At 36.4% G+C, this 23097-nt stretch overlaps 1 protein-coding gene across 2 annotated transcripts in view; it reads right to left on the bottom strand.

Moving 5' to 3' along the window:
• Nucleotides 1–1096: 1096 nt before the first annotated feature.
• Nucleotides 1097–23097, bottom strand: part of LOC123564400 (germ cell-less protein-like 1) — a 53720-nt gene continuing 31719 nt past the window's right edge. Inside the window, exons 9-15 of one of the 2 annotated variants that reach the window (XM_045357948.2) lie at nt 19522–19656; nt 15052–15121; nt 14478–14556; nt 11767–11828; nt 9799–9882; nt 8980–9067; nt 1097–6908 (exon numbers count right to left, since the gene is read on the bottom strand). In XM_045357948.2, coding sequence (XP_045213883.1) covers nt 6786–6908; nt 8980–9067; nt 9799–9882; nt 11767–11828; nt 14478–14556; nt 15052–15121; nt 19522–19656 — 641 coding nt within the window. In that variant the 3' untranslated portion in view covers nt 1097–6785. Of the gene's footprint in view, nt 6909–8979; nt 9068–9798; nt 9883–10301; nt 10409–11766; nt 11829–14477; nt 14557–15051; nt 15122–19521; nt 19657–23097 lie in introns of those variants that run through there. The other variant, XR_008369912.1, reaches the window with a different exon arrangement.

Below are 23097 nucleotides of genomic sequence, written 5' to 3'. Positions count from 1 at the left end.
CTGACCTTAAAGTCGAACTTGACCTGTATTTCATGATGTCACACTTGTTTACTATAACATTTATGATCCAAGGCCCAAGCATACTCAAGTTATCATTATGAAACCATTTAACTGTTCCGGGTCATTGTGACCTTGACCCTTGACCTCAAAGTCAAACCTGACCTGTATTTTCTGATGTTACACCTGTGTACCAAAATTTATGATCCTAGGCCCAAGAGTTCTCAAGTTATCATCCCAAACCATTTAACTGTTCCGGGTCATTGTGACCTTAACCCTTGACCTACTGACCTCAGTCGAAATTAACCTGTATTTTATGATGTTACACCTGTGTACCAAAATTTATGATCCTAGGGCCAAGGGTTCTCAAGTTATCATCCGGAAACCGTTTAACTGTTCCGGGTCATTGTGACCTTGACCTACTGACCTTAAAGTCAAACTTGACCTGTATTTTATGATGTCACACCTGTTTACTAAAATTAATGATCCTAGGTCCAAGCATTCTCAAGTTATCATCAGGAAACCGTTTAACTATTCCGTGTCACTGTGACCTTGCCTTTGACCTACTGACCTCAAAGTCGAACTTGACCTGAATTTTATGATGTTACACCTGGGTACCAAATATTATTTAAATCTGTCAAGCCTTTCATGAGCTATTGTCCGGAACCATGAAAACCAACAGACAGACCGACAAGCTCGCTCCTATATACCCCCTAAATTCGTTTTGTGAGGGGTATAATAAAAATTACAAACAAAAAATAGAGCTATTTGACCCTAGATAACCTAGTATCAAATTTATATGAGATTTTTCTGAGATAAACATTCTGACCAGGTTTGATTAAGACTGGCCCAAAATTCTAACCTCTGTGTGTTAGAAAAACTATGGGTCCTGAGTTATCCATTTATAAATAGCTCATCCTGAGCATTTTGTCCAGGTGAGCCAAGAGAAAAGTTTGTGAAATGTTGCTTTTTCCCTTCTCATGGCAGATTCCAAGCATAAAATGAAATGAAAATCTAATAGTATTTTGTTTGACATTCAAAGCAAGACAACTGACAAGTTTAAATCAAACTGAATCTGCTAATAAAACAAAATACAGACTCTGTAGTACAAATTTTATTGTTCAATAAATCAACAAAATGTTAAACTGAATATGCACAAACATAATATTGAATTTTTCAATCAATAACACATAATTCAAACTGACACTCAAGCAAAACCAATCCGTCATAAAAATTCTAATTACTGGTAATATGTATTGAATTGTTTGCAACATGATTTTTGTAAAAGTGTCTGGCCTTTTAAACATAGATGTATTGAATTTATGTATGTATTCTAGTAAATATGTTTATAAGAAGACCAATAAAAAGAATGAGTTTGAAGGGACATACCTTCAGATTTATATTAAATTTTATTTGAAATCTAGAACAAGTTAGTTACCATTAGTCTGGCAGTTCTGTTTATTTTTTGGTTTAGTGTCATTTTTTAGACAGTATTACATTTATGTAACAGTGGATAGTAGTGGATAGTTAGCCTAATCTGTGTTCCTGGATTCTGTACCAGTACATTCATGTTCTCCGTAAGTAACTTCTCCATGTTAACCCTTAGCCTGCTGCAGGCGAATTTAACAGCCTTTGCAAACAGCTTGGAACCGGATCAGACGCCGATTAATCGGCGTCTGATCAGGTTCCAAGTTGTTTGCTACTCTGACAATATTTCTTCCAATTTTGGAGCAAATTGAATGAACTTTACAATTTTAGCAGACGACATTTCCAGCAGACGACAATTTATCTAGCATGCTAAAGGTTAATAAAACAAAAAAGTATCTTCTTAGCATTTTTTTAGAAAATCAACTTGTGCAGTCTGTAAAATATGTACATGTACAAAAACACTCTGAAGTGTTAGTAACAATATAACAAGAAGGCCCCAGAGACTCTGTACTGCTCACCTGACCAAGTCCTTACCCAAGATAACCTAGCACCTGATTTGGCCTAGATTTCATACAAACATTTTGACCATGTTTCATGTAAATCAAATAGACCATAAGCCAAGTTTTTCAATGACCTAGTGACAGTTTTTGACCTAGGGTATCTCACTTTTGACCTTGACCTAGATTTCATACAGACAAAAATTCTGACAGAAATTTATGATGATCAAGCTGAAATAGTGGCCTTTAAAATGGTAACAAATCTTTTCTTTGATTTGACCTAAAGACCTAGTTTTTTTCCAAAGTGACCCAGTTACAAATTATACTAGATTTTAAACAGACAATTTTCTAACCAAGGCTCACAAATATCAGTTTGAAACTGGCCTGTTGACAGTTTACAAGATATTTCTATGATCTGACCTAGTTTAACAATACGCACTTTACCAAAGATGAAAGAAATGGCTTACATTGCATCAAAGACAGACCACCTGACATTAAATCAAACTAAGACTGCAAAAATACATTAACAAGGTAAGCTTATTGGTGTTATATTTGAAAGTCTAAAAAAGAAATAAATGTGTGTAATTAAATCATTCTTTCTAGCTAAAAATCAAAGAACTTGTATATGGATGTTGTTATCTAGTAATATGTTGCAATTTAACTGTCATTAAATGACATTTGTCAATACCAAATTCAATTCTATCAAGCATTTATTTCATCTATATATGCCACTACAAACACCTCATTTTTATTAGATTTCTAATTACATGTAAATGTACAAGTAGAAATTCTGAACCATTAAATGTATTAAATGTTCAGGAATTAAGAAAATATTGGTCTCTACATTAATATTCAATTAATCCTATTTAGTTACAGTGTTGTCTTTCAGAAGGGTAAATGTCAAAAATAAACTGTGCATGTATCTTGTAAGAGCTTCTCTTCCAAATCCATTACTGGAGATACAAAAAGTTACTACTGTTTACACGACTGTTGAAGTTAGATTCCATATAGATGTGATGTTGATCTAACCAGTAACCAGCTGACCAGGTGTTTGAATCAGGTCATCTGTATAAAACAAACTGTTCATTATATAACCTTGGATGTAAAGATAGGTTCTCTACACGGATATACAGAACCTTAGTGTCAAGGAACAAAGTTCTTCAGGTCTGACAAGTTCACTATAACCCACTTTCATTGTGCCTATTAAACAAACCTAAACACACATCTGAACATAACTTCTACTGCACAAATCTACACCAATACTGTAAATCTCATTTATTACATACTCGTTTGAAAACTCTGTCAAGTTACAGTGGAACCTAAAACGCCAATATACTGATGTTCAAATTTCATATCTGGTGCTTGACGTCATTTGTGACGTAAGGTTTATGCATGTTTAAAAGTTCTTTAATGACAATATCTTCGATTTTACTCAGGCTAAAGAACAAATTTATATAACTTTATAATAATCATAATTTTAGTATGTGTATGTAATAAAAAGATTATTAGATTTGCATCAAGAAATATGCACTCATTTTTTTGCGGCATGAAATTGGGCTCCTAAAGTCGCACAATACTTCTGCTGCAGAACTTGTGCATATTTCTTGATACAAGTCTAGTAACCTATAAACATTGAACCTCCATTAGAAAAAAATAGGCATAAAATAATTATTAACACGGAATAGCATACCTTGCTTTCAGAACTGGTTAAACGAAGACAACAAAAACATTTCTTACACAACATTTGACTTTTAGTCTTAATCACTTCAACACTTAAAGAGGAACACTTTCAATATTTTAAAGTTTATATCTTAAGATAAGACTAGAGAAACATTTAATGGAAATTGGAATTCAAACAAAAAAAGAAGAATAATAAACATACAATGAAACGCAGCCAATTGTTTTGGCACCGACACCATTGCTGTTTGTTAATATCAATATAACCAAATAATGTTTTATTGCAATTACTATTATGCTGAATACGATTAAAATCAGACTTTTACATGCATTTCATGGTATATATGTCTTACTCTTTTTGTAAGATTAAAATTCTATTTTGACATACTAAATATAACATTTGTTACAGAATTACAATATATGGTTGTGCCTTTCAATTGAAAGAATGCCGATGTCATTCAGCCAAAACCGCTTCAGAAACGGGATATTAAAATACATTCTTATCAGTCATTGTTCTCTTTTTTCCACTTCTATTTATGTTTCAGAAAGCTTTTTCTGGGTACATGTTTTAAAGTGTCGACATACTGGCCATTACAAAATGGATAATATTTTTTAGTCTATACTATGAAGAAGTGATACTTACATACACTTTTACTAAATATATAAATCAAACATTAATAGTAAAGAGATCACATGGATGGCAGTGATTCGATTTTTCAACTCCTGAATCTGATAAAGCAAAAATCTATTATACATACAGTCACTATGACCAATTCCAGACAAAAGAGTATTTAAGTTTAACATAATATCATCTAATTTATCATTGTAAAACAAGTGCTGTCAGAGGAAAGCAACCCCCAACTTTTCACAGTCCTTGTCACTAAACAAAAATACATGAATGAATACAAAGTCCAACAAGAGTGCCAGACTGTCACAAAATATGCCCATCTAAATATTCAGTTATGTATCATAAAGGTAATAATGTTGATGTTGTATGCCTTGTTAACCAAACAAGAGGACCATGATGGTCCTGAATCGCTCACCTCTTCCCACATGACCCAGTTTTGAGTATGACATCGTTTTTTTCTATTATTTGACATAGTGACCTAGTTTTTGAGCTCATGTGACCCAGTTTTGAACTTGACCTAAATATTATCAAGATAAAAATTCTGACCAATTTTCATGAAGATCCATTGAAAAATATGGTCTCTACAGAGGTCACAAGGTTTTTCTATTATTTGAACTATTGACCTAGTTTTCGAAGGTACGTGACCCTGTTTTGAATTTTACTAGATATCATCAAGGTGAACATTCTCACTAATTTTCATGAAGATCTCATGAAAAATATGGCCTCTAGAGAGGTCACAAGGTTTTTCTATTTTTATACCTACTGGCCTAGTTTTTGACCGCACATGACCCAGTTTCGAAACTGACCTAGATATCATCAAGGTGACCATTCAGATCAATTTTCATGAAGATCCATTGAAAAATATGGCCTCTAGAGAGGTCAAAAGATTTTTCTAATTTTAGACCTACTGACCTAGTTTTTGACAGCAGTTGACCCAGTTTCAAACTTGACCTAGATATCATCAAGATGAACATTCAGACCAACTTTCATACAGATCCCATGAAAAGTATGGCCTCTAGAGAGGTCACAAGGTTTTACTATTTCAAGACCTACTGACCTAGTTTTTGATCGCAGTTGACCCAGTTTCAAACTTGACCTATATATCATCAAGATAAACATTTAGACCAACTTTCGTACAGATCCCGTGAAAAATATGGCCTCTAAAGAGGTCACAACGCTTTTTCATTATTTGACCTACTGACCTACTTTTTAGGCACGTGACCCACTTTCGAACTTGTCCTAGATATCATCAAGATGAACATTCTGACCAATTTTTATGGAGATCCATTCTAAAGTATAGCCTCTAGCGAGGTCACAAGATTTTTCTATTTTTAGACCTACTGACCTAGTTTTTGACCGCACATGACCCTGTTTCGAACTTGACCTAGATATCATCAAGATGAACATTCAGACCAATTTTCATACAGATCCCATGACAAATATGGCCTTTAGATAGGTCACAAGGTTTTTCTATTATTTGACCTACTGACCTAGTTTTCGACGGCACATGACCCACTTTCGAACTTGACCTAGATACCATCAAGATGAACATTCAGACCAACTTTCATACAGATCCCATGAAAAATGTGGCCTCTAGAGAGGTCACAAGGTTTTTCTATTATTTGACCTACTGACCTAGTTTTTGATGGCACGTGAGCCACTTTCGATCTTGACCTAGATATCATCAAGGTGAACATTCTGACCAATTTTCATGAAGATCTCATGAAATATATGGCCTCTAGAGCGGTCACAAGCAAAAGTTTACGGACGCATGGACAGATGGACGACGGACGCTGCGCGATCACAAAAGCTCACCTTGTCACTTTGTGACAGGTGAGCTAAAAAAAAAAAAAAAGAGTAAGAAGGAGAATCAAGGTATCTGTGAGGTTCCATGGATCAAAACTGTTTGAATGGACAAGGCCAATTTCGCAGATTTCGAGTAATTCAAGGGCAATTATCCAAGAGTGTCTGGGGTGATTTGGGTAGTTATCAAAGTTTGCCGAGATATTATGCACACAAACATTGTAAGCAAATTTGGAGAAGATTGGATGAAAACTGTTTGACTCAAGAAGGCGGACAAGGCTAAATTCGCAGTTTTTCGAGTAATTCAAGGGCGTATAAAAAGGGGCATAACTTTGTGAAAAAGCAAAACTGAGTTATGGAACCTGGGTACTGCATGTCAGATCATTACAGTAAACAAGTATGTAAAGTTTCAATTCATTTTCTACAAGTGAGTACTGCGATATCAGTTTACAAACAAAAACTTGACAAAAAATTGCTTAGTCAAAAAAGGGCCATAACTTTGTAAAAATAGAAAATAAAGTTATGAAATGTGTGCATTCCAGTCAGATTCTCACAGTGAGTAAGTATATGAAGATTCAACTTTCAATCCAATTCCAAATTGGGACATGGACACAGAAGCTGACTAAATTGTGACTGCAACATCTCTACCTGTTCTTTAAACTAATAAAATCAGTAAAGAGATCAATAAATTGGCAGTGATTAATATTTCAAATCCTGAGGCTGATAAGGCAATGTCTATTCAAATACTCTCAATATCATCCATCTGGCATCTTCAGTCTTGGTAAAGGGCACTCTGGACTGGGTGACAGAAACAAGAGATTCATGCTGACAGCTAGTGGATACTCCTGATTCTTGTCCAACATTAATACTATCTCATCCTGAAATACATGGAAAATTGAATGAGATTCATGCTGACAGTTAGTGGATACTCCTGATTTTTGTCCAACATTATTAGTATCTGATCCTGAAACACATGGAAAATTGAATGAGATTCATGCTGACAGCTAGTGGATACTGTTGATTCTTGTCCAACATTATTACTATCTCATCCTGAAACACATGGAAATGCTGACAGCTAGTGGATACTCCTGATTCTTGTCCAACATTATTAGTATCTGATCCTGAAACACATGGAAAATTGAATGAGATTCATGCTGACAGCTAGTGGATACTCCTGATTCTTGTCCAACATTATTAGTATCTGATCCTGAAACACATGGAAAATTGAATGAGATTCATGCTGACAGCTAGTGGATACTGCTGATTCTTGTCCAACATTATTAGTATCTGATCTTGAAACACATGGAAAACTGTATTAGATTCATGCTGACAGCTAGTGGGTACTGCTGATTTCCACTATTCACAACACATATTATAATTGTTTCTGCTGATCTCAACTATACCTATCGAAACACATGGAAAATTGTATTAGATTCATGCTGACAGCTTGTGGGTACTGCTGATTATCGTCCAACATTAATACTATCTCATCCTGAAACACATGGAAAATTGTATTAGATTCATGCTGACAGCTTGTGGGTACTGCTGATTATCGTGCAACATTAATACTATCTCATCCTGAAACACATGGAAAATTGTATTAGATTCATGCTGACAGCTAGTGGGTACTACTGATTCTTGTCCAACATTATTACTATCTATTTAAACTAATCATATTTCTATCCTAATCCCACATGAACAACACTGTATATCATGGTTTCCTTTTCCAATTTGTGAAAGTATAGGGGAGCACAGTACAAAGAAGATACTCTGCAAAATATGGTTGTAGTCTGCTTCTTGGTATTAACCAGTGCTGGTGTCATACAGGCATAAACCAGTGCTGGTGTCATACAGGCATAAACCAGTGCTGGTGCCATACAGGCATAAACCAGTGCTGGTGCCATACAGGGATAAACCAATGCTGGTGCCATACAGGCATAAACCAGTGCTGGTGCCATACAGGGATAAACCAGTGCTGGTGTCACACAGGCACAAACCAGTGCTAGTGTCATACAGGCACAAACCAGTGCTGGTGTCATACAGGCATTAACCAGTGCTGGTGCCATACAGTCATAAACCAGTGCTGGTGTCATACAGACATTAACCAGTGCTGGGTCCATACTAGCATAAACCAGTGCTGGTGTCATACAGGCATAAAACAGTGCTGGTGTCATACAGGCATAAACCAGTGCTGGTGCCATACAGGCACAAACCAGTCCTTATGTTATACAGGCATAAACCAACACTAGTGTCATACAGGGATAAACCAGTCCTGGTGACCTATGGGCATAAACAAGACCTGGTATCATACAGGGATAAACCAACACTTGTGTCATACAGGCATAAACCAGTCCTGGTGACATACAGGGATGGGATAAACCAACACTAGTGTCATACAGGCATAAACCAGCCCTGGTGTCATACAGGCATAAACCAGTCCTGGTGTCATACAGGGATACACCAGTGCAAATATCCTTTGGGATAAACCAGTGTTGGTGTAATATGTGAATAAACCAACACAAGTACCATAATGGGATAAATCAGTGCTGGTGTCATGCAGTGATGTTGTCATATGAAGACAAACCAACACTAGTGTCATACAAGGATAAACAGGTGCTAGATTTCATATAGCAATAAACCTGGTGTCATGTGGGGATAAACCAGTGCTGGTGTCACACAGGGATAAGCCAGTGCTAGTATCATACAGAGATTAACCAGTGCTGGTGTGGTACAGGAATGAATCAGTACAGGTGTGATTCACTTGAATCATATAGGGAGCTGCAATCACATTTCCAGCTGGACTGAAGCTTTAAACCTGTTATTATTAAACATCTGTTGCCTTATCCATAAAGCTACCCTTTCTCATTGGAAGCTGAAGTGGTGTACATATTTTTGAGCTCATAAAAAGTCATAAATGCCATAATGTTACGTTATATGTATTACATATACCTCATTCTTTCCAAGCCCTATTTTCCGTATGCCTGTTCCCTTCCTGAATGTCTCATTACCGTCTTTATCCACAGATGAAATAGTCATTCTGAAAGACGAACATTCAATACAACCATTTATTATCTTCTTACTTTCTACACAGACATCATTTACAGATACAACAATCATGACACTGGCAAGTTTTTAAGCGTTTAATGCAATTTTCAACAAAAATAACCCAACGAATCTGGAGCAGATCAAAAATTTCTGCCAAACAGAACTGAAGAAAGTGGCAATTTTAATATATATTAAAGAAAAATGCATTGACAATGTCTTAATCCAATTTGAAAATAATTTGGTAAACCAATGTATAAAATTATCCCCAAATCTTACATTTTATACTTTTAAGTTTTGTTTTAAAGAACCTAGTACCATTCCTGTACCTACAGGCAAGTATCATGCCAAGTCCTTTGAGCGTCTTTTCAAAATCTCCCGGGTCCGGACCCGAGGTCCTGGGTCAAATGGAACCCTTGTTCCTGTATGTTTGAGATTACAAGGAGATGAGCAAATGATTAAGATATGAAGGGTCTAGAGCAACCTAAACATAGTTCAACTCAATAACATTTAACTGATTGAGTTAGCTTTGAAACTTGAGTAACCAATGCCAAGTCTGCAGTGTTTCAATGTGGTCCAATTCTTAGCATAAGCTGTAAATTTTCCAGAATCAAAATAAGGAATTTTCATGACAACTAATTTTCATGTTACCAGAAATAAGAAAATAACAAAAATAATCCCACATGAATAATTCTATAACTTTTACAGCATTTTCCCCAGACTTACCTGTAACATAGGTATCTCATATCTTGCAAACTAACAGCCTGGGAACAAGTCTCTGTATGTGTGTTCCTTTTCAATGTAACAATCCTGTAAACATAAAATAATGTGGATAAATGAGTTTTACAATCTTAAACTTAACAAACCATATGAATTATATGACAAGCATTTCATCAGGTCTGGAGAGATTCTTTGTTGGCAAAAGTTTGCAAGAAACCAGTATGTATAGATAGTGAAAAATACAAGTGCGTTATTAAAACTGTTACAGTCCTTCCATCTGCAATATTGTATTCGGCTCGAGTGCATTTTGTCAAGCTTGAATGTTGTGTGAGACTGGCAAAACCCACTTAGCCAGATGTATTATTGCAGATCAAGGTACTTTATCCTACATTTCTAACAATTTTAGTATTATCTTAGCCAAAACTGACTATAAGTTTGGTAAATAAGGCTAAATACCAGCCTGAAACAAAAACTTTTTGATGCATGGAATGTTGAGATAACATCATTACATCATTTCTGATGTCCTATTTGACATCACAACTGTAGCAAGTTATCCAACCATTGGTTATCTTTCAATAACTGATAGGAACTGAAAACAGGGTTTTATATTTATTTCCTGAAAAAAAAAAAAAAAAAAAAAAAATAAACATAATGAAGTTCATTCTTCATAAACTTACAAAAAATAGAGGCCAGTAATTATAGAAAACAATGTTACTGGGATATAAAAACATTTTTACTGACAGATCTTTCATTCTTAATCTAAAATAAATTCAAAACTAGAATAGCTTTTGAGAAAAGCGCATGTCTCCCACAACTGCCTAATCATCTAAATAGCAAGTCAGTCTTTATATACTGTTTACTCACTACAAATATACCTTCGAAGAGTAAAAAGGCCGATTTTGGGTAATTCAAGGGCCATAATTCCTCAGGCGATTTGGCTAGTTGATGAACCTGGCCAAGGAGTTATAGTCAAAAACATTTGGTTCAAGTTTGGTGAAGATCGGATGAGAAATGTTGGACTTAGAGCGCGGACGAGAGTAAAAAGGCCGATTTTCTGTAATTCAATGGCCATAATTCCAAAGTGCCTGGGCCGATTTGGCTAGTTACCGAACTTGGCCGAGGACTTATGGTCAAACACATTTTGTTCATGTTTGGTGATGATTGGATGAGAAATGTTCGACTTAGAACACGGACAAGAGTAAAAAGGCCGATTTTCGGTAATTCAAGGGCCATAACTCAGAAGTGCCTGGACCGATTTGGCTCATTATCGAACTTGCCCTACTGGAGCGCATGCACATTCATCAAGCCAAAAGGACTCCTATACTACTCAGATTGCATGTGCACATTCCTGGAGCCAAAAGGCATCCTATACTACTCATGAGTAATATAGGGGTCCTTCTGGCTCCAGGAATGCGCCTAAAATCTGAGCGTTTTTCGGTAATTCAAGGGCCATAATTCCAAAGTGCCTGGGCCGATTTGGCTAGTTATCGAACTTGGACGACTTATTGGCACACACATTTTGTTCAAGTTTGGTGAAGATCGGATGAGAAATGTTTGACTTAGAGTGCGGACAAGCTTTGTGACAGACAGACAGACAGACAGGAGTAAATCAATATGTCTCCCACACCACTGTGTGGTGGGAGACATAATAACAGTATTTGCACACCAAACTGCAGCTGTAAACAGGAGGCTCCAAGGTTATAAAATTGTGTCTGATAACCAGTCCAAGAATGCAGCACTGCCATTGGTCAATGTCAAGAATTAGCTAAGAATCATCCAATCAGATGCTGGAGAATTCAGACTGGTCTTAAAACATGGTTTTATAACCTCAGAACCAGGTATTGAAAACATGCTGAAGTTGCTTGTATCCCTGTTGGATGCTTGTACTTCATACATATTTGTGTGCAAATTATTTTATGTTTTTATCTTAGAATGATGTTATGTCACTTAATGCTTAACAAAGATTCACCTTACCTGTTTGATATGATTACCAAGAGATCAACTCCATAATTATACCCCACCCATCTCCAGCAATACTATAACAAAAAGAGAAATATTAATAATAGTCATGTATGGACGGTGCTGGCTATTTAATTGCTGTGTTAATATTGTACAAGATATTTAGAACAAGTGAATGAAGTATTGCCATGCAATACAAAGTCCCCTACTGGAAGGCACCTAATTTTCTCTACTGCAGTATAACATAGTGAACTGATATCTGTCAATGACGTATAAACAATATTGTACTACATATACAATATGTTATAACAACACACTTGGATTAAAATGTGCATATATAAAAACCCACAGTTGTTTTAATATTGAATTTTTTTGGCTGATTATAAAAATGTTATCATGTAAGTTATTTATAGTAACAACAAAGGGAAATTAATCTTTAAAAAAAAAAAAAATCTATAATTATAATATAAGTCCACAAGAAACTCTTTACCAGGTAGAGATAGGTCAAAATACACCTAAAAAATTGAATGTAACATGCATGCTGTACCACAGAAAAGTGGTCTCGATTTTTCTCTACCGCCAGTAATAAGAAAGTTACAATAAAATCTATTTTAGTAACAACAAAGGGACGTAATTCTAAAAACAAGGGTGCCTCATGGTGGAGAACATTTGGTCCAAGTTACATCAAAATCCCTCCAGGCATGAAGAAGAAATGTTCCGTACAAAGTCATTCTTGAATTTGACCTTTGACCTCTAAATATGACCTTGACCTTAGACCTAGGGACCTGGTTCTTGTGCATGACATGTTGTCTCATCCAGGGGAATATTTGTGCCAACTGATATCTAAATCTTGCTTTGCATGACAAAGTTACAGACCAGACAGGAAAAAATCCTCTTGACCTTTGATCTCAAAGTGTGACCTTGACCTTTCAGCTAGGGTACTGGGTGTTGCACATGACACGTCGTCTCATCATGGGAAACATTTAGGCCAAGTAATATTGTAATCCCTTGATGGATGACAGAGTTCTGGATCGGACAGGGAAAAAACCTTATTGACCTTTGACCTCCAATTGTGACCTTGACCTTTGAGCTAAGGGTCTGGGCTTTGCCCATGACAAGTTGTCTCATCATGGGGAACATTTGTGCCAAGTAATATTAAAATCCCTTCATGGATGGCAGAGTTATGGACTGGACAGGAAAAAAACTCTGTTGACCTTTGACCCCCAATTGTGACCTTGACCTTTGAGCTATGGGGAACACTTGTGCTAAGTGATATTAAAATCCCTTAATGAATGTCAGAGTTATGGACCGGACAGGAAACAGACCCTGTTCATGCTATGTTAACATTTGACTGCTAAGTGTGACCTTGACCTTTGAGCTAGGGGTCTGAAAGTTGTGCATGACACATCGTCTTATTATGAGGTACATTTGTGCCAAGTAATATTAAAATCCCTTCATAGATGGGAGAGTTATGGACCGGACAGGAAAAAAGCCTTGTTGACCTTTGACCTCCAATTGTGACCTTGACCTTTAAGCTAGGGTCCAGGTTTTGCGCGAGACACGTCGTCTCCTCATGGGGAACATTTGTGCCAAGTAATATTAAAATCTCTTCATGGATGGGAGAGTTATGGACCGGACAGGAAAAAAGCCCTGTTGACCTTTGACCTCCAATTGTGACCTTGACCTTTGAGCTAGGGTCCGGGATTTGCGCATGATACATCATCTTATCATGGGGAACATTTGTGCCAAGTAATACTAAAATCCCTTCAAGGATGGGAGAGTTGTGGACCGGACAGGAAAAAAGCCCTGTTGACCTTTGACCTCCAATTGTGACCTTGACCTTTGAGCTAGGGGTCCGGGTTTTGCGCATGACACGTCGTCTCATCATGGGGAACATTTGTGCCAAGTAATATTAAAATCCCTTCATGGATGACAGAGTTATGGACCGGACACGAAATTGCGGACGGACGGACGGACAGACAGACAGACGGACGGAATGACGGAAAAGTGCATTCCTATAGTCCCCGAAACTGGTTTTCAACCAGTAGGGGACTAATAAGCTTTCATTTGCCTTTAAAACATGGTTTATATTTCTGAATACCACAGTCGTAAATTACGTATTTGGAAAAAAATGAAAAGATGCTCTGTATCTAGTAATTTAGGCTGTAGATATGGTGTTTACAGTGCTGTTATTTTGTAGTTCTAGACTGTAATAAATTAAGAGATTTTTTTTTTAATTTCTCTACATCATGACGGTGACATGACCAACCCGAGCAGACAGAATTTAGATCCTGTGATTTTTTGTGGGTGAATAATGCATAAACTGCATTTAAATGCAATTAAAGAGTCAATTTTAACTTATTGTATTTCAATCATTCAATTATGAAAAGGTAACTTGATTATTAAAGATTTCCAACGTAATTTTCAGATAAGGCATAACTGTCCATTAACTTTTGTTTACTGAAATTTTTGGCATTTTTGCCTTTCTCTTGAGGGAGGAACATTCTTTTTTCAGCTGGGGACAGACTCTGCACTTTCTGGAACCCTGCTACACATGAAGATTCAACTCATATCAATATGATATCTTAAAATGTTTACAGCTTGTGATTTCAAATATCATTGATAAAGCTCAATAGAATTAATACTAAATAATTTTAACAAGGGAGGTGGGGTTTACCAGTATAATAATGAATAAATACAGAAATCTAGGATGTACATTAACTTACATCATCTTCCTTGAGCAACACTCTCCCACATCTTATACAGCAGTCATTAAACACTGATTCCTCTACATTCCTTTCTGGGCTAAAACACATTCATATAAGAATACACATCCAATTCAGTATATATAAATGTGTGTCATGCGTCTGTGCTCGCATGTGTATGCGTGCATAGTATCACAAGATTTACAATAAAAATAGAAGTAAGCTCTAGTTTGTATGTTTTGGGTTTAGCACCATTTTGCCACAGTATTTCAGTTACGTAATGGCAGACATTTAACTTAACCTAACTAGTGTTCCGGGATTCTGTACGTTCGGCAGAAATAACTGCCAACTTCTCCACATGAATAAGAGGTGGAGAACAAAAGATTTCAGACAAAATGTCTTTTATGTGTCATGGAGAACATATGCCTCACCTGGGAATCAAACTCACAAACAACAATCCAAATATTCTGCACTCCCCTTATTGAGCTAAGCAGGCAAGCATAAATAAAATATTCAATATAAAACTTATTCTTAATAACACACCAACACTTAATATTAAAAATTGTAATTAAATATATTTTTCTAAACAACTTACCCTTTGTCGTGCCCTTGCTCCACAGACAGAACTCTTCTCCATCCATATAGAAACATGGGGTCTAAACAACCTATACATAGAAACATATCTAAGCAACCTATACATTGACCTAGATGCCCCTACTTCCTGTTACTGTAGGGTCATATGTTACTTGATGGTAATGCAAGAAAAGAGGGACATGTGGATGGTATGGATGCTACAAAACCTCACCAAGAAACACAAGATAAAGGAATCTCACTAAGTGGGACAGTCAGTCTAGATCTCAGGTACTCAACCAGGGTTGTGGGTTTGAGCCCTAATTTGGTAATGACCACATTCTTATAAAACACCAATACTGGATTTCCAGGAAATGGACACCAGTGTGGTTTAAATCAGGTTAAAGCTTTCATCACGAGTGACCTAAAATGAATTGATATAAAATAAACATAGGATCTGAGTAACCTATGCATAGAAACATAGAAAATAACAACCTATGCTCAGAAACATAGAATATAAATAACCTATACACAAAAACATTGGATCTAAACAACCTATACATAGAAACATAAGATCTTATTCTGTTTGTTTTGAGTTTAACACAGTTTTCAACAGTATTTCAGTTATGTAACGGCAGGCATTAACAATGTTAACATAGCCAGTGCTCCTTGATTCTGTACCAGTACAAACCTGTTCTCCGTAAGTAACTACCAACTTCCCCACATGAATCAGAGGTGTAGGACTATTGATTTCAGACAAAATGTCTCTTATAATAATGGAGAACATACACCACCCTACCCCAGGATAGAATTAATGACCCAACGATCTGTAGATCTGCACTCTCCCTATTGAGCTAAGTAGGTGGCCACATAAGATCTAAACATTCCATAATCAGACACACAGGATCTAAACAACACAAAAAGAAACACAAGTTCACACAACCTATACACAAAAACAAAGGATCTGAACAACCTACAAATAGAAACCTAGGATCTATAAAACCTATACACAGAAACATAAGATCTACACAACTTATACATAATAAGAGGGCCATGATGGCCCTATATCGCTCACCTGTTATCACTGCACTTGAGGACAAGAAGGTCCTCAGAAAAAATATCTAAGTCCAAAGGACAGGAACAACAAAGTAAGAAATTTAACCAAACAGAAAAACAAAATTCTTACAAGGTACAGATATGTCAAAATACACCTAAAAATTGGAGGTACCATCCATGTTGTACCACAGAAAAGTGGTCTCGGGTTTTCCCTACGGCCAATAATAAAAAAGTTACTAAAAATAAGCTATTTATAGTAACGTAAAAGGGAAGTAATCAAAAAGAAAATTATTGTAAGTGAACAAAAGAAGGATCTGCCAAATAAATCTGTTGACATAAATGAAATTTCAGATCAGTATCTTCATTAGTTACGGAAATATACGCATTTTAATTTGAAATAAAGGGAGGTAATTTGACATAAAATCAGTCCATAGTTACCCTGATTGGCTCAGTCCAACTAATGACAATAATGAAATTTCAAATAAGTGCTATAAGTACTTACTGATATAAATCCATTTTGACTACAATCAGGGGACATAATCAGATATAAAATAACTCCGGCAACTACGACTGGATCTGATTTGTCATGATTTATTGTTGTTGAAGATATTTTGGAAGTCTGTATCAAACAAGAGCTGTCCGTAAGACAGCCAAGCTCGACTATTCGAAATATTGTCACAGAAGCAGGAAATTATTACCCAAATTGTTAAATATCAAAAGAGTTTTAAGTTCGAAAGGGGACATAATTTGACCAAAATACATATCAGAGTTATGGGACTTGGTGCTATCATCAAGTTTTATAACCCCGAAGAAACATATTAAGTTTCAATTCAATATCTGCATTAGTTTTGGGGATAGTAACTTGCATGTAAAACTTTAACCAGAATTTTCTAAGTCCAAAAGGGGGCATAATTTGCTCAAAATACATGTTAAGAGTTATGGAACTTGACCCAGTGAGGTTGGTAATTGACCTAGAAAAAGAATAAATAAGTTTCAAAGCTATATGCCTTTTGGTAATAGCTGTATGTACTTGCACGCAAAACTTTAACCAGGATTTTCTAAGTCCAAAAGGGGGCATAATTTGCCCAAAATACATGTCAGAGTTATAGGACTTGATGCTATCAACTAGTTTTATAACCCCGAAGACACGTGAAGTTTCAATTTAATATCTGTAGTAGTTTTGGAGATAGTTACTTGCATGTAAAACTTTAACCAGGATTTTCTAAGTCCAAAAGGGGGCATAATTCGGCCAAAATACATGTCAGAGTTATGGGACTTGACCCAGTGAGGTAGGTAATTGATCTAGAAAAAGAAAAAATAAGTTTCAAATCTATATGCCTTTTAGTAATAGCTGCATGTACTTGCACGCAAAACCTTAACCAGAATTTTCTAAGTCAAAAAAGGGGCATAATTTGGCCAAAATAAAGGTCAGAGTTATGGGACTTGGTGCTATAAACTAGTTTTATAACCCCGAAGACACATGTGAAGTTTCAATTCAATATCTGCATTAGATTTGGATCTGCATTAGATTTGGAGACAGCAACTTGCATGTAAAACTTTAACCAGAATTTTCTAAGTCCAAAAGGGGGCATAATTTGGCCAAAATACATGTCAGACTGATGGGACTTGACCCAGTGAGGTAGGTAATTGATCTAGAAAAAGAAAAAATAAGTTTTAAATCTATATGCCTTTTAGTAATAGCTGTATGTACTTGCACGCAAAACTTTAACCAGAATTTTCTAAGTCCAAAAGGGGGCATAACTTAACCAAAATGAAGGTCAGAGTTATGGGACTTGGTGCTATCAACTAGTTTTATAACCCCGAAGACACATGTGAAGTTTCAGTTCAATATCTGCATTAGTTTTGGAGATAGTAACTTGCATGTAAAACTTTAACCAGAATTTTCTAAGTCCAAAAGGGGTCATAATTTGCTCTAAATACATGTTAGAGTTATGGAACTTGACCCAGTGAGGTTGGTAATTGACCTAGAAAAAGAATAAATAAGTTTCAAAGCTATATGCCTTTAAATGATAGCTGTATGTACTTGCATGCAAAAACTTAACCAAGGTGTGACGCCGACGCCAGGGTGAGTAGAATAGCTAGACTATTCTTCGAATAGTCGAGCTAATAAAACCATAAATGAAGTCTCTATATGGCTGCAAAAGCCAAAATAGCCAATTTTGGACCTTTAAGGGGCCATAACTCTGGAACCCATAATGGAATCTGGCCAGTTCAAGAAAGGAACCAAGATCTTGTGGTGATACAAGTTGTGTGCAAGTTTGGTTAAAATCAAATCATAAATGAAGTTGCTATTGTGCAGACAAGGTCAAAATAGCTAATTTTGGTCCTTTCAGGGGCCACAACTCTGGAACCCAATAGGGGATCTGGCCGGTTCAACAAAGGAACTGAGATCTTATGGCAACACAAGTTTTGTGCAAGTTTGATTAAATTTAAATCATAAATGAAGCTGCTATTGTGCAGAAAAGGTCAAAATAGCTAATTCTGGCCCTTTCAGGGGCCATAACTCTGGAACTCTTAATGGAATCTAGCCAGTTCAAGAAAGGAACCAAGATCTTATAGCGATACAAGCTGTGTGCAAGTTTAGTTAAAATAAAATTATAAATAAAGCTGCTATTGTGCAGACAAGGTCAAAATAGCTGATTTTGGCCCTTTTAGGGGCCATAACTCTGGAACCCATAATGGGATCTGGCCAGTTCAAGAAAGGAACCGAGATCTTATGGTGATACAAGTTGTGTGCAAGTTTGGTTAAAATAAAATCATAAATGAAACCACTATCGTGCAGACAAGAAATTGTTGACGGACGGACGCACAGACTGACGACGGACGAAGGGTGATCACGAAAGCTCACCTTGTCACTATGTGACAGGTGAGCTAAAAACATAGGCCTACACAGCCTATACACAGAAACATAGGATCTCAACATTGAACAACCTACATGTAAAACAAAAGATATAACAACCTATATATAGAAACATAGGATTTAAACAGTGCTTGACATTATATCAAATAGGAATTACACAGCTTTTACGTAGAAAAGTAGGATCTACACATCCTACACACAGAAACATGATCTATAAAGCCTATACATAAACATAGATTAGACACAGGTGATCTTTAAAACATTATTTCAGGAATAGGCTGGCAGCTGCATAGAAGCAATAAACCTGCAACTTCTTCACATGAAAACTAAAGCAGGAAATGAGGAAGAAGAGGACTGGGAGAAGTACTTCTAAGTCAGAATTCTTTACACTCAGCCACTTGGGCATCTTCAGTCAACTTTAGTTTAGAATTAATTTTGCTTAATTTACTGACAAATATTCACAATTACAATGAATACACATGTCTGCTCTTTTTTTGATTTTGCTCTGCACTAATCACATTTTATATTCAGCCCTTATGTGTAAATACTTAGACTTACCAATTGGCAATATTCTATCATTTTCCAGCATCTTTATTGAAGAGATATCATTGACAACATGATGCCATCGTATTGCAGTAAACACCTCAAAATACTTCTTCCCTTCTTCTGTCTCCAAGTAACATACATGTTTTCCTGTTGCAATGTTCACTGGTTACGTTAGTTTATATAGTAATTATGTCAAGAACTAGAATTCCTTAATGAGTCAATATATATGACCTCAGCGATTCATATTAAATCATCAACTAATATATATCTATTCATCTTGTTGACAGAAAAAAAGAGAAAACAAATACGCAATGTAAAAACCCATACTTCAGCCTATAAGGGAAGGCCAATCAATTTCAGCTGAATATAAGTAACAAACACAAATAAAATCTGCTCATTTTGTAGTCATATAACCTGCATTTATAGAACGAGGAAGTATCAAGTGACACTGTTAACATTAACACTAAGGATGTAAAGCCTGAAGGGATATTTGTGAAAATCAAGGTTATACACAGCAAGAATCAAAAGCCTAAAGAGATATTTGTGAAAACAAAAGCTCGTAGAACACGAAATGCACACCTTGATGCATTCAGTAATTGCAAAAGGAACAGAAATTATCTGGTCAATGTACACAAAAGTTCTACTATTCTGGGTCAATTTGACCTTGACCTTTGACTTACTGACCGCTAAATCAATAGGGGTCATCTGCTGGTCATGATCAGCCTCACTATTAAGTTTCGTGATCTTAAGCCCAAGCGTTCTCAAGTTATCATCCTGAAACGGTTTGACTGTTCTGGGTCCTTTTGACCTTGACCTTTGACTTACTGACCTCAAAATCAATAGGGGTCATCTGCTGGCCTCCCTATCAAGTTTCGTGATCCTAGGCCCAAGCATTCTAGTTATCGTCCGGAAACGGTTTAACCGTTCCGAGTCATTTTGACCTTGACCTTTGACCTACTGACCTCAAAATCAGTAGGAGTCATCTGCTGGTCATGACCAACCTCCCTATCAACTTTCATGATCCTAGACCCAAGAGTTCTTGAATTATCATCTGGAATTGTTTAACTCTTCCGGGTCGCTGTGACCTTGACCTTTGACCTACTGACCTCAAAATCAATAGGGGTCATCTGCTGATCATGACCAACTTCCCTATCAAGTTTCATGATCCTAGGCACAAGCGTTCTTGAGTTACAATCCAAAAACCAATTAACTGTTCTTGGTCACTGTGACCTTGACCTTTGACCGACTGATCTCAAAATCAATAGGGGTCATCTGCTGGTCATGATCAACCCCACTATCAACTTTCATGATCCTAGGCTCAAGCATGCTTGAGTTATCATCCCGAAACCAGTAAGGTCTACATACAGACAGACCAACTGACAGACATCTGCAAAACAATACACCCCTCCTTCGAAAGGGGGCTTAATCAAGGTTACACACAGCAAGAATCAAAAGCCTAAAGTGATATTTGTGAAAATTAAGGTTACACATGGCAAGAATATAAAGCCTTAAGAGATATTAGTGAAAATCAAGGTTACACACAGTAAGAATCAAAAGCCTAAAGAGATATTTGTGAAAATTAAGGTTACACCTGGCAAGAATCTAAAGTCTAAAGAGATATTTGTGAAAATCAAGGTTACACACAGCAAGAATCTAAAGCCTAAAGAGATATTTGTGAAAATCAAGGTTACACATGGCAAGAATCTAAAGCCTAAAGAGATATTTCGCCCCCCTTAATGCAAAAAGGTACCAAGTGCCTTCTTTATTCATATGCTCATGGTACCTTTTTGCATTAAGGGGACGAAAATTTTGTGAAAATCAAGGTTACACACAGCAAGAATCTTAAGCCTAAAAGAGATTTTTGTGAAAATCAAGGTTACACACAGCAAGAATCAGAAGCCTAAAGAGATATTTGTAAAAATTAAGGTTACACATGGCAAGAATCTAAAGCCTAAAGAGACATCTGTGAAAATCAAGGTCACACACAGCAAGAATCTAAAGCCTAAAGAGATATTTGTGAAATCAAGGTTACACACTGCTTCACACAAGTACTAACTTCTATTTTCCTCTCTTCAAGAAATAGAAAACTTTCAACAAAGGAGTATAGAAGAATGCTGAAATTTATGGGTAGTTTTCAAAATAGTGAGGCATTTCTTTTATCTCACTTTGCTGTAATTCAGTCCAGTTTTAGAAAGTGTTCTGTGGCAATTAATCCCCAAATCAATGTAGTCAATGAATGTGTGTACTTTCACCTTTATGGCTTAAAATTACATTAAATTACACAACTGAATTTTGTCTCCTGTGCACCCAAATAAGTGTGACATTTTGCATGAAGGCTAATTTTCAACTAAGCTTTTTTTCTAATCATTAAGGATTGCATTTTTATATTATATCTACAAGGGCATCTTTGTGTTTTACATTACATACCTTCTGTTGCCTTTACGTATGTTAGGGTTTCACCTGGCAGGGATTACTTTTATTTACACTGTCTTGTGACTTTGGAATATGGTGGGGGTAAGAGTGAGGTTAGGTGCACCATAAACCAGTTTAAACTCCCCAGTCGTGGTTTCGCCACTGACCTGTGTTCCTGTATTTTTTTTTTTTTGTCCTTTTGTTTATTTTTGTGTGTGGTGTGCGAGAGTTGTTCATGTGTGTCTTTGGGGAGGCTGCGTTTTTTTAACGTGGCTTTACCTGTTGGATTCCTTCCTTGTTTTTTTATTGCAGCGATTTTTTTCCTTCTTTAATAGGGTCCGTTCTTTCTCAATTGAAAATAATGACCATTTTCCCCAATATCAGACCAAATTATTCCCAAAAATGACCTACGATCATTTTCGAAACGGCTGCTGTCCCGACATCGTGAAATTCGCCGATTATAGAAAATCTGTTCTGAATTTTAATCGAGTGCTCGCTAATTTTGACCAAAGGGCAAATAATCGATTAAAATTCAGAACATGTTCTCTGTAATCACAAGCGCGAATTTAATCAATCGCACCATGCATTGTTTCCGGTAACCGGTTTCCACGATCTTTTTCTGTAGAACCAGTGACAAACTGTGCGAACAATGAGTCACAACAGCAAATATTATGTTAAAAGGCTGACAAAATCCAAGCTTGCTGGCTGCAAAAGCCTTGTGGAGTTCGGATTCTCACGAGCATCTTCACAGCCTGTTCTGACTGAGGAAACGTCCGTTGAATCGTCGACATCGGTGTCGTTTTCATGTCAGAGTCAGGAGAACTCTTGTGTAACTCTGGTTGAATTTGTGCCAGAGTGTGTGCCTTTAGAACAACCATCGTTATCTCAGAGTCAGGCCACTGTATCATGTTGTGATGATCAGAACACTAGCTCTAGTGTAACTCAATTAGATCCAGGAAAGGGGTTATTGTAATTTTGTATGTTACACAAAATTCCCAATTAGGATGAAAACGACGCTATTTTTCCCAAATCGTCCGTACGCGGATGCTTTCCCAAAATGGCAAAAAAAATCGCTGTATTGTTATAGCTTTTATTTTATGATGTACCTTAAACACGCACATTTTAAGTAAACTATTTTTTCAAAAATTTCATCTTTATTCTAACATTTAATGGACC

This window comes from Mercenaria mercenaria, chromosome 2, assembly GCF_021730395.1.
Source record: "Mercenaria mercenaria strain notata chromosome 2, MADL_Memer_1, whole genome shotgun sequence".
Classification (NCBI taxonomy): Eukaryota; Metazoa; Mollusca; class Bivalvia; order Venerida; family Veneridae; genus Mercenaria; species Mercenaria mercenaria.
This window is presented reverse-complemented; position numbering and strand designations above follow the sequence as displayed.